A 16,206-nucleotide genomic window follows, 5' to 3' on the forward strand; every position below is an offset into this window, starting at 1 on the left:
CATACAAAGAAGGTAATAGTGACTGTTTGGTGGTCTACAGCTGGAGTTATCCACTATTCTTTGTTGGCACCTGGAGAAACGATAATTGCACAGAAATACTGTGCCCAACTTGAGGAAATCGACTGGCACCTATTTTGATTAAATAAATAAATTTTAGTACCAAAACGGCCATTTCATTTGCAACAACCTAATATCTTGAAAAAATAAGCATCACTGGCTTCAAAATTGTCCAAATTTTCAAAAAAATTGCAATTTCCCCTTAAAATCTTTTTCTTTCTTCTTCTTCTTCTTGTTTTCAATCAGATAATTTTCATTAATTTTTTTAGTTCCTTAAGTAGTAGTAGATTTGGTACTAGGCCCCTGAACCCCTTCATTTTGAATTTTTAAATCCGAATTTAACGACTTTTCTCGTCCATTTGTTTTAGACAACTCCGTTTTCACAAGGAAAAAAAATAATTACCTGAAATCTGGATATGATAGATTCTAACTGGTGTTTTGTAACTTTAATTTGTCTGCGGGTCATATCTGTCGGTTGTTTCGCATTGAACGGATAAGATATACAACGAGATACAAAAACATATAATTGTATGCGACGCTTGCGCTCTTCTTCTTCACGCTCTTGTCGCTCCTATAAAAAAAAAAAAATAATGAAATCAATTAATTATAATCCATTAATTACATTCGAATAAAAAAAATTAGGATCCAAGAATTCACTACCTTCCTCTCGGCCAATAGAATCCCATTTAAAAGCTTAACAACTTTTAACTAGCTTTGTCAATGGAGTTCCCCTATCCCAACCTCCTCCTCTCAAAAATTGTCTGGAAACCGCCAGTCCGTCTATACATTCGACGTGACCGGCCTATCGTAGTTTCTAGGCAAATATAAACATAGAGGTTTCAGGAATGATCACCTCAAGTGACACATTCACCAACTCAGAATTTTTGTAGGCCAACCCCAATGCAACAGGCACTATCACAGCCATTGGCAACGACCTGACGAGAATTGGTCTTTTTAGGCACGGAAAGCTGCCTTATGATCTTGCCTCAATCATCAGCGCCACTGGGGCCTTTTGTGAGCGATGCACCAACGAACCCCTTGTCGACCTCTATAGTTCTGTATGTTGACTGACTATGGCAAAAATGAATCGCACCTTACGGCAATGAAGACAAAAATTTTGCGTGGAACAATGGTGTAAAACGTCATGATCCCTTTTGAAATTAGGACATCCTCGACCGAAATGGGGCTAAACCACCATAGGGTGGTTATGTAATTCGCACTAACGTCAACTCACTAACTACGATTGGCCTGAGCTCCGAAATCGTTAGGGAACCACCAAAGAGCAGACCAAAACAACGATGATTTGATCCACTGGATGGTGATTTCAGAGTCGCTGAGACCAGTCCTATAACCGAGAAAGATGGTGCAATCGATCCAAGTGAGCCAACCCCGCTACTGGTCGAAACAAACGCTACAGAAGAAGATATATGGAATCCCCGTTCCTAATGGGTTCAATATTCCCACGGAAATTCCGATTTCAGAATGCCAGTTTTTATGCCTGTGCTCCCGTCCGGGGAAGATCACGTTTTCTTCTGTGGTTATCTGGGGCAGCCAACAAGATTCGTCTTTTATAGGGTTGTCTCTTTCTTCTGTTGGACGATATATTGTACATAGAAGGGCTAAGCACCGCTGAACTTTGTTTTATCCGAAGCACACAAACTCGCTCACTAATTGGTTTGAAGCATTCTTGGCTTGAAGACTCACATTGAATCCATATTAGATAATCCAATTCCATAACCGAAACGGCGACGCCCCGTTGTTGTGGAGCACACATCTTCCAAACAAGTTCGCTGCCTAACAGTTCCACAATCGGTATCCGGTCTAACGCTGCTTTAATAAGCAACTCCAGAGATCCCGGTTTTGCGTCGAGGTCCACCAATTTGATATCCCTAAAAGCTGTCTGGTGTCCTGGCCTACGCCATCGCTCCATCTTAGGCAGGGTCTGCCTCGACTTCTTTTTCTACCATAGATATTGCCCTTATAGACTTTCCGGGTTGGATCATCCTCATCCATACGGATTAAGTGACCCGCCCACCGTAACCTATTGAGCCGGATTTTGTCAACGACCGGACGGTCATGGTATCGCTCATAGATTTCGTCGTTATGTAGGCTACGGAATTGTCCATTCTCATGTAGGGGGCCAAAAATTCTTCAGAGGATTCTTCTCTCGAACACGACTAAGAGTTCGCAATTTTTTTTGCTAAGAACCCAAGTCTCCGAGGAATACATGAGGACTGACAAGATCATTGTCTTGTACAGTAAGAGCTTGGACCATATGGTGAGACGTTTCGAGGGGAACAACTCCTATAAAGTGAAATAGGCTCTGTTGGCAGCCAACAGCAATGCGCGAATTTCAACGTCATAACTGTTATCGGTTGTGATTTTCGACCCTAGATAGGAGAAGTTATCAACGGTCTCAAAGTTATAGTCTTCTTCTTCTCTCGAGTCATTCTTCGCAAGATGTCCATATTGGCAGCATAGGCCAGTAGTGTGGTAGATTTAAAGAGTATGGCGTACCTCCCGTACCTGATGACCTCAGCATCACGGATCACTTTTTCCAGGGCCAGGTTAAAGAGGACGCATGATAGGGAATCCCCTTGTCCTAGACCGCTGATAATGTTGAATGGTCTCAAAAGTGAACCTACTGCTTTTATCTGACCTCGGACATTGTCAGGGACAGCTTAGTCAGTCTTGTCAATTGCCGCAGAGATAACATCTGATTTGTTGCTGATTTGGCCGGGGTGAAGCCAAGTATGTTAGTGGCCGTATTTGTGTTATGGTTCGGGGTCACCTATGCTTTCATGGGTGACGCCATTCTTCCCCCCAGCTGGGCTCTTTATTGGGAGACATGAAGTTAATATTCTCGTGTAGAGCTCTTCTTCCAGGTAGGTCATCAGCTCGCGTACATCTCTAGCATGCCTGAGGGTGGCGGAGTCTTTCAAAGGATTCTAGGAAACCAATGATCAAATGCCACATTCTCATCAGAATGGATTGCTCCATGACATGATTCAAGAAACAGTCTGCCATGGACCCTGGCTACATTCTCAAGGGGTGGGGCACCATGTGTGTGTTGTATGTTGAAGTCAGTGGTTGGGTGAGGGGCATGGTGTTGGGATGTGAGACAATCAACTCGAGATTTATCTTGATTGTTTTGATATGACTCTGTATGGATAGAGTTGAAGGTGGTGGAGAGGGGTGTGGGTTGTGCGTCTTATGTTTTTTGTTTTAGAAGTGGTTTTTTGGAAGTTCAGGGTGGTGTTGGGGAGGCAAGACGAATATTTAGGGAGGTCTGCAGTGTAGATCTTTGAGTGTGAACCTCCTCGGGTGGAAGCCGTTTAGGCTGGTGTGAGGATCTACGAGATTCGGTTTTCGACTTTACTGTCCTCGACAGCGGTCAATCTTCTCAAGACCATTTCCACCATTGGGTGGCCAGTGAGGACTTCGTCTCATGTTCCTGAACAGGAGATTGTTAAGATTGGTTTGGGGTTGTTTAGTGCACGTGTAGTGACTATGTTGATCTAGTTGGCTGCATAACCCTTCCTGGGGAGTTCATTATTATGGGTGGGTGGTGTTATGTTGGTTGTGTGTTAATCTGGAGTGGTATGTGAGTACGGGTCCTTTATGTATGTGTTCACAGACCAGCTTTGGGTGGCACATATTTTTGCCTGGTGTGTTACGAGAAAATTTTATAGAAAGTTATTATAGTAAGGGATGGCAATGGTAACGTTTTTCAGCTGATTGTGAAGACCATTTGTTGAAGCTTCGTCTCCAGGACATCTGTTAGCTGCGATTATTCCGGCATCCCATTTCATAGCTTCAGTATTCACTCTCACCTAATTGTCAAAGGGGATATAGGTGGTGTTGTAATTCAAGCCCGGAGCACTATGCTAACGAGATAGTGATCTGCGTCTATATTGACCCCTCTATTTATTTTGACATCCATCAAAGCAGAGAGGTAACGATGTCCAATCAGCACGTGGTCAATTTGGTTCAAAGTGGTCCCGTCTGGAGAGGCCCATGTATGTTTGTGGACCGCTTTCGGCACAAACCAGGTACTTCCAGGGTACGGGTTCCGTCCCCTTAAAATCTCCAAATATGATTTTGATATCATACTGGGAACAGGCTTCGAGGGTTCGCTCAACTGCCTTATAGAAGGTATCCTTCTTCGACCCTGCAGTCTCCCCTGTAGGGTCGTGAACGTTACTGAGTCTTATATTTCTAAATTTGCCTCGGAAGCGCTTATGTTTTCAAAGCCGATAACAGGAGGTTTCATTTTTTGGCTGACTGGGAAACTTACTGTGAGCACATGGTTTACCGGATGGCCATTAAGATATATGGTGTAGTGGGTCGTCTCCAGGAAACCGGTCTCTGTACAACGTAGCTCTTCCAACGCTGCTACATTTGCCCTATATTGGGACAGGGTATTGACTAGCTGCTTGGCAGCTCCTGTTTTGTACACGTCGTTGTGTTGTCAATCCAGTCCGAGGTTTCTTTTGTAAGAGATTAGGTTTTTGGCTCTGATAGACAAGGGATAGCTTCCTCCAAACTACCATTTTTAGTTTCAAATGTAAATATATATTTCAGGAGCGACTTACCCCCTTTATCAGTACAAAGCTTGTTTTGTAGCTTCGTAACGAGTTGTTTTTCATGGAGGCTTGTCAAACCTACCCAACCCCCATCCTGGAGGACCAGTTGGTACACTTTGTCCCGTTTTTAAGTGCGGAAGACTAGCCTTCATCCTTCTCCACTTGCAGCTTTTCTTTAAAAAAGAGCCCCCAGCGGTCACCACGTGGAGGTTAAGACAGGGGTTGGTAGCAGAACTGTTGGTGTTGGTTCAGCAGGCGTTTCCAATATTTTACGTTCCATCGTGGGTACCAATCCACGTTTCGCCCTGGGACCTATACCACCCTTTGATCAACAGTTCCACTCCTTGGAATAAAATGATGTCCGACTGAGATGGAGGTTTTGCTTAATTCTAGGCTTCAGTATGCTTTCATGCAATCCATTTCCCTTATTATTACATATTCATGCGAAGGTATCACTTGCCCTATCCGCTAAGGAACGCCCATAGTTTTATTTTGATCAAAAAAACCTTAAAAGTGACGAACGTTCCATACTTACTTGTAAATCCACTTCATTTTTATCACTTCCTAACGATGGTGAAGGTGAATGAGGCCTCGTTAACGAATTCGCTCTTGCTGGTCCTATATTTTGACTAAGAGTTTCCTGAGGAATACCGATCGATGGCGATGTTGTTCTGTCCGCGGTGGAGGGAAAAAAAGAAACGGAAGAGGTTACTTCAAAACTGCTGTAAACTCGTTAATGGAAATGACAGCGTAAACCAAACCAAGCCAAGAAGTCTTAAAGCAGTCAAAAATTAAAAAAGCGGTTGGATCAAAAATTGGTATCTAAGGCCACCGATTAAAGTGCGTGGAATCTATTGAAAGGACATCTTTTTTTTAAAAAAGACCACTGGCGGCTTGGTTCAGTAAACTAATGGTAATTTGACCGACTTTTCCATTTTATAAAAAGAACGACGTTTTTAATTTTTTAAATCTCTTTCTAATCAAGACTACTAAATATCTCAGATGATAAGCCTTGGATTGTGCAAAATGCTAATTTTATTATAATTCTCGAACTTTAATTTTGAAAAATAAAATTTAGAATTTAGTTAAATAATAAATTAATATTTATATATATTTTGGGGAATTTATTAAATAATTAAATATTTTGGGGAATTTATTAAATAATTAAATATTTTGAGGAATTTATTAAATAATTAAATAATGAATTAATGTTTATTTGAATCTACCAATTTTAACTTTTGATTAGAGAATTTCAAAATTAACTTAAAAAAAAATGGAAGTTGTAAATAAGCTTTTAATTCTAATTTTCCTTGAAATTTATCCGAATTCACTCACAAATTAGTCTGAATTAACACATTGAAGCCCCAAAAAAAAATAAATAAATAAAATAAATTATATATTTATGTAATTAAAGAAAATCCCTATTTAAATCGCCAAGATTTTTGAATTAAAACATTAATTAGCTAGTCAATTGCCTAAATTAGCCAATTCCCATTTCTAAAAACAAATTTTCAATTCTTAATAAAATAATGTTTAATAAAATAAAATAAATAAATTAATTCAATTAATAAAATAATGTTTAATCTAATTTATCTAAATTGGAAACTTAACTAAATAAATTAGTAATTAAAGCAGAAAGAATTAGTAAATTCAAATTTAGAAATATTTGTATATTAACCGATGAGCAATAACCGATTAACCAAATAAATTAATAAATTAAAGTTGAAAACCTAATTAAATAATTAATTAAATAAATCAACAATTTAAAATGAAAAAAAAATAAAATCAATCAATAAACTAATAAATAAATGCATAAATAAATAAATAAATAAATAAATAAAATAATTAAAAAAAAAAAACATGTTAATTTAGAGTTTTAATTTTCGAATTTAAAGTTTCAAAGTTACTTCGAATTTAATTTAAAATTTATTCTCCAATTTTCTAGGAACAAAAAATAATCACCATACTAGTTAGGAACAGGAATTTAGGCCACTAATTACAGGGATCTTTGGACGACTGTACAGGAAAACTCCTCGAAAGGAAATTTCATTTTCCGGTTAACCAATTTTAATAAATTAATTTACTCACCTAGGCACAGCATTACTTGTTGGTTCAAGGCTCCCGGACGTATCATTTTCCGCCGTTGACAAATACGCGGTATGCTGATCCTTAGCACTGAGTGCTCCCGACGAAGGTGTTGAAGGAGCTAATTGATTTCCACCACCACTACTACCGATACTATCACCACCGCCCCTACCTCCAGCTCCGCCCCCAGCTGGGGCATGACGTGCATGTAGAGGCGAAACATCGGGTGCTAAGTTGCCATGGTGATTTGGTATTGTGCTTATACTATTCTTATGGGAAATTGTATTTACAACTGAACCTGACGTAAGGCCCCTAATAATTGGTGATGCAGATATCTTCTGTTGACCACCACCGCCATCGCCTGAATGTGAATGGCCCTCATGTGATCTACCTCCCTGATCATCATCAGTCTCCTCTTCGCTTGAGCTTGGATCTATCATTTTCGGAAAGTTTTGACGAATTTACTTTTCCGGTTGTTCGATTTTTCTTCGCGGTTTTACTAATTATTGTGTTGTTTTGACGATCATTACAATATATTATCTGGGCTCAATAATACTTTCCGTAAATATGTACATCGACATCCTTATAAATTATTAGCTAGTTCCTAGTGAGATAAGGCTATACGTGGCGTAATAATTCATTTGGAGAAGCTTGGCTCCTGCTGGAAGCTAATACGGAGTAGCTATATTAACCGAAGCTACGAATACTCATGACTCCTTTTCTTGTCATCACATCACATCCTATCCCATTTCGATAATATGAAGAACTTAGTAATGAGAGTAGGGGTTGGTTGAATGCCTACAGAAAAAGTCTACACACTTGTCTACATTATAATAACTATCTTTCAGTTTCTAAGGACATCGACCTTTCGAACCCCTTCAAGCTTAAATCGTTTATTTTATAATTGCTTTTGGTGTATAGTTATTCGAGGCTTTTCGGATCTTCAGCAGAAAATTGTTGGTACCCCTTAGACCCTGATTATGTAATCAACGCACACACTTCGTAGCAAAGCATAAAACCCGATTTGGACGCATCCTGAAAAGAAATCACAAATTACAATTTTTTTATAAAAGCGGGAACATAGTTTAGGAATCAAAGCACATGGAAAAAACAGCTCAAAATATTCAGCAACAACCCCTCAACCTTTGAACCGGTGAAACCTTAACAGTCAGACAAAAAACACCTAAATAGTCAGCGTCAGACTACGGTAAAGCAACTTCTAGACCGCAAGTTAGCGAAGAAGGTCCACTGCCAAAAAACCCAAGAAGTCAAACAAAGTTGAAAATGTTCATGACCTCAGAGTGGTCAAATTGTCAAAAGACGAACAAGTTACGTATAGATGGCGACAAATAGGATGGTAGGCTTCTCGACCTTATATTCTCTACTTCAGTAATGTAACTCGATACAATAAGACAAAAAAATGGTCCCTCTAAAAAATGCCAGGACCGCTTGTAACAGGAAATAATGCCCAGGACCAACAAAGGATTGTACAATCTTGAAAGGCAAGGAAGGCGTAGACCAATGGCGTGACGTGGGTTGAGCATGAGGGAAGGCAACATTTCTTTAATTTATAGAGTTGAACTTTCAAAATCACTTTAAGGGGGTCATCCTGTGTGTCGGGTCCGAAAAATCGACTTCTTTTGGCGTCAATTTTCGGGTGTTGACAAACTCGTCGAAGGCAATTTTGACAGCCTCTTCATTCCTAAATTGTTTTTCCGCCAAAAAATGATCTAAATGTTTAAAAAAGTGGAAGTCGGTTGGCGAAAGGTCCGGAGAATATGGTAGATAAGGCAGAGTCTCATACTGCAATTCGTCCATTGTTCTGTATACATGAGGTCGTGGATTGTCGTGAAGGAGTACCACACCATCTCTGTTGACCACTCTCGGCCGTTGAATACTTAATTTTTGGTGCATTTCCTCGAGTTGGGCACAGTATTTCTGTACATTTATCGTTTCTCCAGGTGCCAAGAAAGAATAGTGGATCCCTCCAGCTGTAGACCACCAAACAGTCACCATTAACTTCTTCGGATGGAGGCTCGGTTTCGGCATATGCTTCGGTAGCTCATCAGAATCTAGCCATTGTGCTGATCGGCGACGATTGTCGTATTCATCACATGTCACTATTCTGTGCAAAGAGGGATCACTTCTGTTGCGAGAGAGTAAAAAACTGCAAATTTCCATTTGAAGCGCCATGTTTTACGCCGTAAGGGCATGCGGAACCCATTCGTCGAGAGTTTTCACCTTTCCAAGTTGTTGCAAGTGCCGGGAAACTGTCGAATAGTGTACGCCTCACAATGTCTCTCACAGATTGACGTTTGTCGGATTCGACTAGCAAATGCAGCTCGTCGTTGTTAATCGATGGTCCCGGATGTCCACGTGACTCATTTGAAGGTTTACGTCGCCTGTGGAACCAACGTTCGCTTACCGTATCATCTTTCGTTAGCTATTTTCTTCTTCTTTCCACAAGTCTTATTGACTTGTTAGCAGTGATGAAGGGAACAAGTGGTAAGTCTTATTGACTTGTTAGCACTGATGAAGGGACCAAATGGTTCTCGAAATATCGGTATTTTCAAAAATAAAAATATCAACACTAGCGAATAAGAAAAACCAATATTCGTTTTGAGAATGATGGGGTCCTAAGTCCGCATCAACTTAATGCTGGACCGGACCAAATGGGGAGCAACTTACTCCCTCTTTCCTGGTGCACGGACCCCTCGCTTAGGGCTTGCACCCAAACTTTTCAAAAAAGTCAAGCGATGAGCAGCGTGATCAGCAGCGAGGGGTCTGTGGACCAGAGAAAGAGAGTTGCTCCCCATTTGGTCCAGTCCAGCATTACGTTGATGCGGACTTAGGACCCCATCATTCTCAAAACGAATATTTTCAGCTCTGGCAAAGCTCTGGTCAATAAGGCGGATTTGCGCTCAATATAATTCGTAGGTATGTCGTGTTCTACGAATTATATAAAGGAGCACTCAACATCTGCGAGCCGCTACCGTCACGCTGCTCCCAGGGCAGAGGTGAGGCAGCGTCTGACGATTTACCTCTGCCCTGATTTTCCCCCCCACAACAAAAACGAAAGGAAATTGGTGATCCAATTTAACTGGTGTGTAATTGGTCAAGATGCCAAGAAGAAACCAAGAGAAAATATGCGACTATAGCTTTTACAATTTCCTGTGTGGAGTTGCCAAATCTCCCATCAGGCGCGTCCCTTCCCGTCCCGGGCGTTGGCTGACATAGGTGTCTCCGGATACTTAGCGAATTTGGTGGAAAACTACCTCTCAGAGAGGACTCTCTGGTACGGGACGGATGAGGGCCCCAAAGAGTACATTGTCACAGCCGGGGTACCACAGGGATCGGTACTTGGTCCCCTGTTGTGGAATATCATGAATAATGGGGTGCTTGCTCTTCCCGTCCCAGAGGGGACTACGATTGTCGGCTTTGCTGATGACCTGGCTGTGGTTGTTGCAGCAAAACACCCAGAAGATGTGGAGATTTACGCAACAGAAACAGTGAGAGCGGTAAAGTCCTGGCTAGAAAAGGCCGGGCTGACCTTGGCGGACGCGAAAACGGAAGCGGTCTTAATAACGAAACGCAGGAAAAATAACACTGTAAAAGTGATGGTCGGTGGACATACGGTCGTATCAAAGCCGGCTATCAAATACCTGGGGGTAATAATTGACACCAAATTGAGTTTTAGGGAACACCTAGAGTGCCACCACGGCACTTGCAAAAATGTTGCCAAATATTGGTGGGCCGAAACATTGCCGGAGGTTGGTGCTAGCCGCAGTGGTGCGCTCCATCCTGCTCTACTCGTCGCCTGTGTGGGCAGAGGCGCTTGCAAACTCTCAGAGACGGAAACAGGTGAACTCGGTTTACCGGCGGATGACTTTGAGGGTTTCCAGTGCTTTTAGAACCACATCAGATGAGGCAGTATTGGTGGTGGCAGGCATGATCCCGGTTGACATTCTGGCCAAAGAAATGAGTGTCCTGTACAATGCAAGACATATGGAGGGGCATGCACAGCGTAGAAATGCGGCAAGCTCAAAGTCGCTTGATCTCTGGCAACGCAGATAGGACGAGTCTACGAAAGGTCGGTGGACGCACAGACTCATTCCCAACATTAGAGTATGGCTTGAGCGAAACCATGGGGATACCAACTACCACATTACCCAGTTCCTCGCGGGACACGGTGGTTGCTACAGGCAGTATCTGCACCGCTTTGGGTTGGATGATTCTCCGAACTGCCCCAGATGCGATGGCATACCAGAGGATCCAGAGCATGTGATGTTTCACTGCCCACGATTTGCGATGGAGTGAAGGAGCTTAAACCAGGTGCTGGGCAGGAGCGGGACCTCGGAGAGCTTGGTTACTGAGGTGCTGGAGTCCGAGGAGAAGTGGCTTGCGGTTGGCTCCGCAATCATCCAAATGCAGGAGGAGTTGCAGAAGGAACAAAGAAGGAGGAAAGCTGCAAATAGGAGAAGGATGAGTGCCTAAGAGCAAACCTACCCCGCGAAGTAATACCACAATGGTTGCCCCGCGGGGCTGAGGCTAGAGAGACCGGGGGTGGTTTTTAGTGGGTGTGAATCCCACACGCGCCCGCTGTAGTGTCTTTCTAAGATTTTCCACCTCCGTGTACGCACAAAAGAAAAAAAAGAAAGCTTTTACAATTTGATCTTAGGGATTGAGGACACAGTTCCATGTGGAGGTACACAGGCCTTCCTCGACTTGGGCAATACGACTAACATCAATTGCAACCTAGGCCGAGTTATTGCTACAAAAACAGGTCAAAGAAAAGGTATTTCTCAAGAAATGCTGACCTCTGCCACTTTGCAATAGCATATACCAGCCAGTATGGTAGGTCAAAAGTGTTCAGACAATGCTGGACAACCCCATCGAAAATTGCATCGAAGATCTACGATACACATTGCGCAAGGGAAAAGGAGTTATATGAACGATCGAGCAATTTGAGTTGGAGAGAGGGGTCTGGTATATAGGACCAAAATGCGCTGGAAGACTAAATAAGGTTAATAAAAATCGCTCTCAAGCGCTGCTAGATAGCTTTGAGGACCTCCTCCTCTCACAAATCTAGACGTGACGGTAATTTTTACGTCGTGTCGAAATTACACTACCGTGACTTGGGCGAGGGAGACGTTAGATAATTCGGCATTGTACGCTAGAAACCCACTTTGGTTCCGCAAAGGACGACAACTTCCTTGGGATGATTCCAGAAAGGGTGCAGTACTAATGGAATGAATGGTTATATTGAGAAATGGGCCAAGTGGGTTATCCATCCTAGGCTCAACTCCAAGTGTCGGTTGCAAAATCAAAATATAAGATCCCTCCTATAGAATACAATAGTATTGCTGCAAAGCTGGATGAGCGGGATTATGATCAATGCAAATGGGACGTATAGGGGTGAACGCATAGGCTCCCTCTTAACTGTAAGCACTGGCGGTGAAACGCGAGGAGATCAGCAATACCTCATACAGCGAGATGTTTACTGGAAGCGGTATCTGCACCGATTTAAATTGGAGAGTTAGCCTGTTGGCACTTTCGGTCACGCTGCTCCCAGGGCAGAGGTGAGGCAGCGTCTGATGAGTTGCCTCTGCCCTGGACGAAACCGTCAGTCAAATTTTTGATTTTTCGATTCTTAATGCTTGGGGTGCTACGCTCCAAACTAGGGATTCATGAGCTAAAAAAACGAGGGAGTAAGTTGCTCCTCATTTAGCCCGGTCCACCATCAAGTGGATGGGGACTTAGGATCCCGCAGATCCTAAACAACAACCTAGCTTTAGTCTAGCTTAGACTAGTCCAATATAACTCGCAACCTTGTCGTGTTTTTGCGATGATAAAAGGGAGCGTCTTTCCACCTGTTGGCACTTTCGGTCACGCTGCTCCCAGGGCAGAGGTGAGGCAGCGTCTGATGAGTTGCCTCTGCCCTGGACGAAACCGTCAATCAAATTTTGGAGAGTTTGTTGAATTGTCTGGGAAAATATAGTTGAAATATGCTCAAGTCGAAGGAGAACTGGCTGCAGTTGCTTTCGCATTTCTAAAGAATCAGAACGGGGTACTGAAAGAGTCAAGAGGGAGAAATGATTTGAGAGATGGGAGCTTTGTGAGAAGCCCATGCTGCGAAGTAATTCCAAAAAGTCGATTCCGTTCGGTCGGGACTAGGGAGACCGGAGGATTTCCAGTAGGTTCCGGTCCATAAACTAAATTAGCAAGTAATTGGAATGGACGTCTCTTTCTAAGATTTTAACATCTTCGTGTAGAAAGCAAAAAAGGACACAGAAATATTTTTGGTAACCCTGGCCTAAAAACATATTGTGTGTGTGTGTGTATGGTGGGGGAAAAGCTACAGCTTCTGAGCACTCAGGCCGTGTTGGCCCATTGTACTCATTGTAACGTATCGCAGGATTTCCGTTAGCGGATGTGATGCTACCCGTCGCAATTAGAGAACATCGACACCAAAGATCTGATGCCTGATGCGTCCATAGGCGGGGCATTCACATAGGAAATGCTCCGTGGATTCCGCTTCCTCATTACAGGAGGGACACGTATCATCTTCGGTAATTCCTATTCTGAAAATATGCCCAGCTAGTGAATTATGGCCTGTCAAAATATGCCCACAATACACCTGCAAGTCCTCCTGCTTTTCGACAGGATAAACTTTGCGGTTCTGGCAGGAAAAGTTTGGTGTGTCGAGCAGCACTTAGGCTCTGCCACCTGTCATTATGGGAAACTTGTCCCCAGTTTTTGAAAACAGATTTAGCCAATGCTACTGATACCCCAATTGCTGGCTCCGGTCCCGGCATAGAGGAGATTCTTCCTCTCCTCTTCCTCTTTCACTAAAGCATCCAAGATTTCATTTCCCTCTATGGCACAGTGACCACAGGTACCCAGAGTAGTTCCACCGTATTGAATCTGGACATAGAGTTCAAACGGTTTCTGCATTCCTGAACGATTTTCGAGGTGATCAAAGGACTGCTCAATGCCCTCAGTGCAGAGTGACTGTCACTGCAGATTGCGATGCGCCTGCCCTTCAACCGCTCGTCAATAACATACATACATAAACATATTACATGACATAACAAGACATACTCATCAGACGCTGGCTCACCCCGTACTGCACACACTAGCGTAAAAGTAATCCTTGCAAATGACACATGTCACTCGTTACGTCCGATGTAGTGTGCAAAGTAGTGTATGAAAGTGTACACTTTACACTGTTACATGCAACTATATATATATGATTTAGTGTTTTGATATACAAATGTATTCCTATGCATAATATGGCTCTCTAAGGCCAGTCTAAAACATCCTTTGGTCCTGCTAATTGCGGTTTTCTAGCCTGAAAGCATATTCAGCTCAGCTTAATTCTTGGAGTATTATTCAACCACCTCTTCCACACCTCACCTCATAAAAATCACATCTATGCCACCTATTTTTAGGAACCTACAGAATAAATCTGATTTACATTTTCATTAATATGAATGTGGAATACTCACGCAAAACTCGAAAATATCGTGTGACACACATCAACCAGCACCAACTTCCACTCACTCAACGGATCCCTTCCTAGGGATGATTTCTTGCTATTCCTTTTGTTGCGAATCTATTCGGGGAAAACCAATTTACTTAAACTTGCGGTCCCCTTAGCATAGTTAAGGGTAAGTTCCTTTAAACGATAAAATGGTATTGGCGAACACATGAGAACGTCCGTCAGGAAAACGGAGGGGAGCACTGGAAGTCTCCGACACAACACTTTACACAACAGGACCTGAAAAACACCAACTTTTCCTAGATTCAGACTCGTTCCTGACTTGATCACGACAGCAATCCACTACCCACTGATGACTGGTCCACTTCCTCTAAAACTTGTCTGGTCCAAGAGGATTTTCCAAAAATTCAAAATCTGACCGAGTTTGAGGATTCATCCCTTAAGGACATCACATTCACACTTTCATGATTCCGCGGGAAACAGAGAAAAACTGAAACTGAATTTTGCAAACTTCTCAGGACGACGGTGATTTCAGATCAGATGCGAATCCCACTGCAATAGCGTTTCCGTAGTTGGGAAAAATCGATTGTGGAAATTTCAAGCAGCCCCTAAGCTCGAGATATGTATGCGGGGCTGAAAGCCTCTATGATGGGCAAGGCTAGACACTGCCACGATATACGGCACATTGGACGCACGATACATCCCCCGTTCGACACATTACACGCGTTGAGCCTGAATTGTGCAACACTTGCAGCACATGGACATCCTTGAGCAGCTACACTCCGAACTCACGACGCGAGATTTCCACTAGAAGCCAGGACAACTAAGAACTTAACCATATTTAACACGTGTCCCTTCAATAAATGCCTTTTGGAATCAGGAAACAACAAAACTACCCTTCATACTTGTAATTTGCATTGGTTATTCAAATGCCCAGAGAGAGGTACGCACGAACTGAAGGAGCTACCCCTCTAGCTCTGTGCAAAAAGTGTGACGCATGCGTCCCGCATTGCACTATCTTGGAGCACGTCCGGTATGTCGGAATCGTTCCAAAAGGAGGCCTTGCTTCCAACCTCCTCCATATGCTCCTTAACAACCGCACACTCAATAGTTCGGGGGAGTATAGAGTGCGAGTGTGGCATTCGTGGGCGCAAATCCGAGCAACCACTTTCGCTACTACCATGACTGCATGGTAACTGGAGGCCTCCAAATAATTATGTATTCATCATTTGAATAATTCAACACGAAATGATAAGGAGCCCACCTGCCTTACCGTTCAGCATAACATTTGAATAAATGCACACACGATACCCGTGGCTGCACATGTGCTCGATTACGGCCATTCGCATGAGTTCCCCTTACCCTTCGCGGAGGAAACCAGCAAGAATTCGACATATGTAACCAAAGAAGGGTGGTAGCGATCAAGTTGCCTTCAGCCACTTATCATGGCCTGACGCAACATTCTCCCAGCAAATGAGGTTTCCATAGATTTCTTATTTGGGGAAATTTGCAGTGAGATAACTACAACTGGTGTAACTCCGCGGTTCGGATTTGATAACAGAAAATGGAAGCAAAACCTACAAGGCCAGAAGCCTATCACCAGCTACAAAGCTTTGAATTTTTATGAAACTCGATAGATAGGAGCTGGTTAAAGAAGGCCACATAAAATACCCAGGAATGCTTCCGAAAGGACAAAAAAAAACATTAAAAGGAGCAAGATATGGTCGAGAGTTGTACATCTCCACCCCCTAATCTTCCCTTGTTTATGCTACCAAGTACTATTTGTGACTCCTTGCGTACACGGAGGTGGAAAATCTTAGAAAGACACATCCGTCGCAGCTCCGCCGGAACAACAGCGGGCGCGTGTGGGATTCACACCCACTAAAAACCACCCCCGGTCTCTCCAGCCCCAGCCCCGCGGGACCACTATTGAGGTATTACTTCGCGGGGTAGGTTTGCTCTTAGGCACTCGTCCTT

General features: G+C 43.0%; 1 protein-coding gene across 5 annotated transcripts in view; it reads right to left on the reverse strand.

Annotated features, from left to right (window-relative positions):
- Positions 1-15,210, reverse strand: part of LOC119660883 (calcium-dependent secretion activator) — an 81,282-nt gene extending 66,072 nt beyond the window's left edge. For 2 of the 5 annotated variants that reach the window (XM_038069802.1, XM_038069798.1), the window contains exons 1-4: positions 14,237-15,209; positions 6,732-7,763; positions 5,179-5,314; positions 461-628 (exon numbers count right to left, since the gene is read on the reverse strand). In XM_038069802.1, the coding sequence (XP_037925730.1) occupies positions 461-628; positions 5,179-5,314; positions 6,732-7,168 (741 nt within the window). In that variant the 5' untranslated portion in view covers positions 7,169-7,763; positions 14,237-15,209. Of the gene's footprint in view, positions 1-460; positions 629-5,178; positions 5,315-6,731; positions 7,764-14,236 lie in introns of all 5 variants that reach the window. The other 3 variants (XM_038069801.1, XM_038069800.1, XM_038069799.1) reach the window with 3 other exon arrangements.
- Positions 15,211-16,206: the final 996 nt, after the last annotated feature.

The sequence above is a fragment of the Hermetia illucens genome, chromosome 7 (assembly GCF_905115235.1).
Source record: "Hermetia illucens chromosome 7, iHerIll2.2.curated.20191125, whole genome shotgun sequence".
NCBI classification, from domain to species: Eukaryota; Metazoa; Arthropoda; class Insecta; order Diptera; family Stratiomyidae; genus Hermetia; species Hermetia illucens.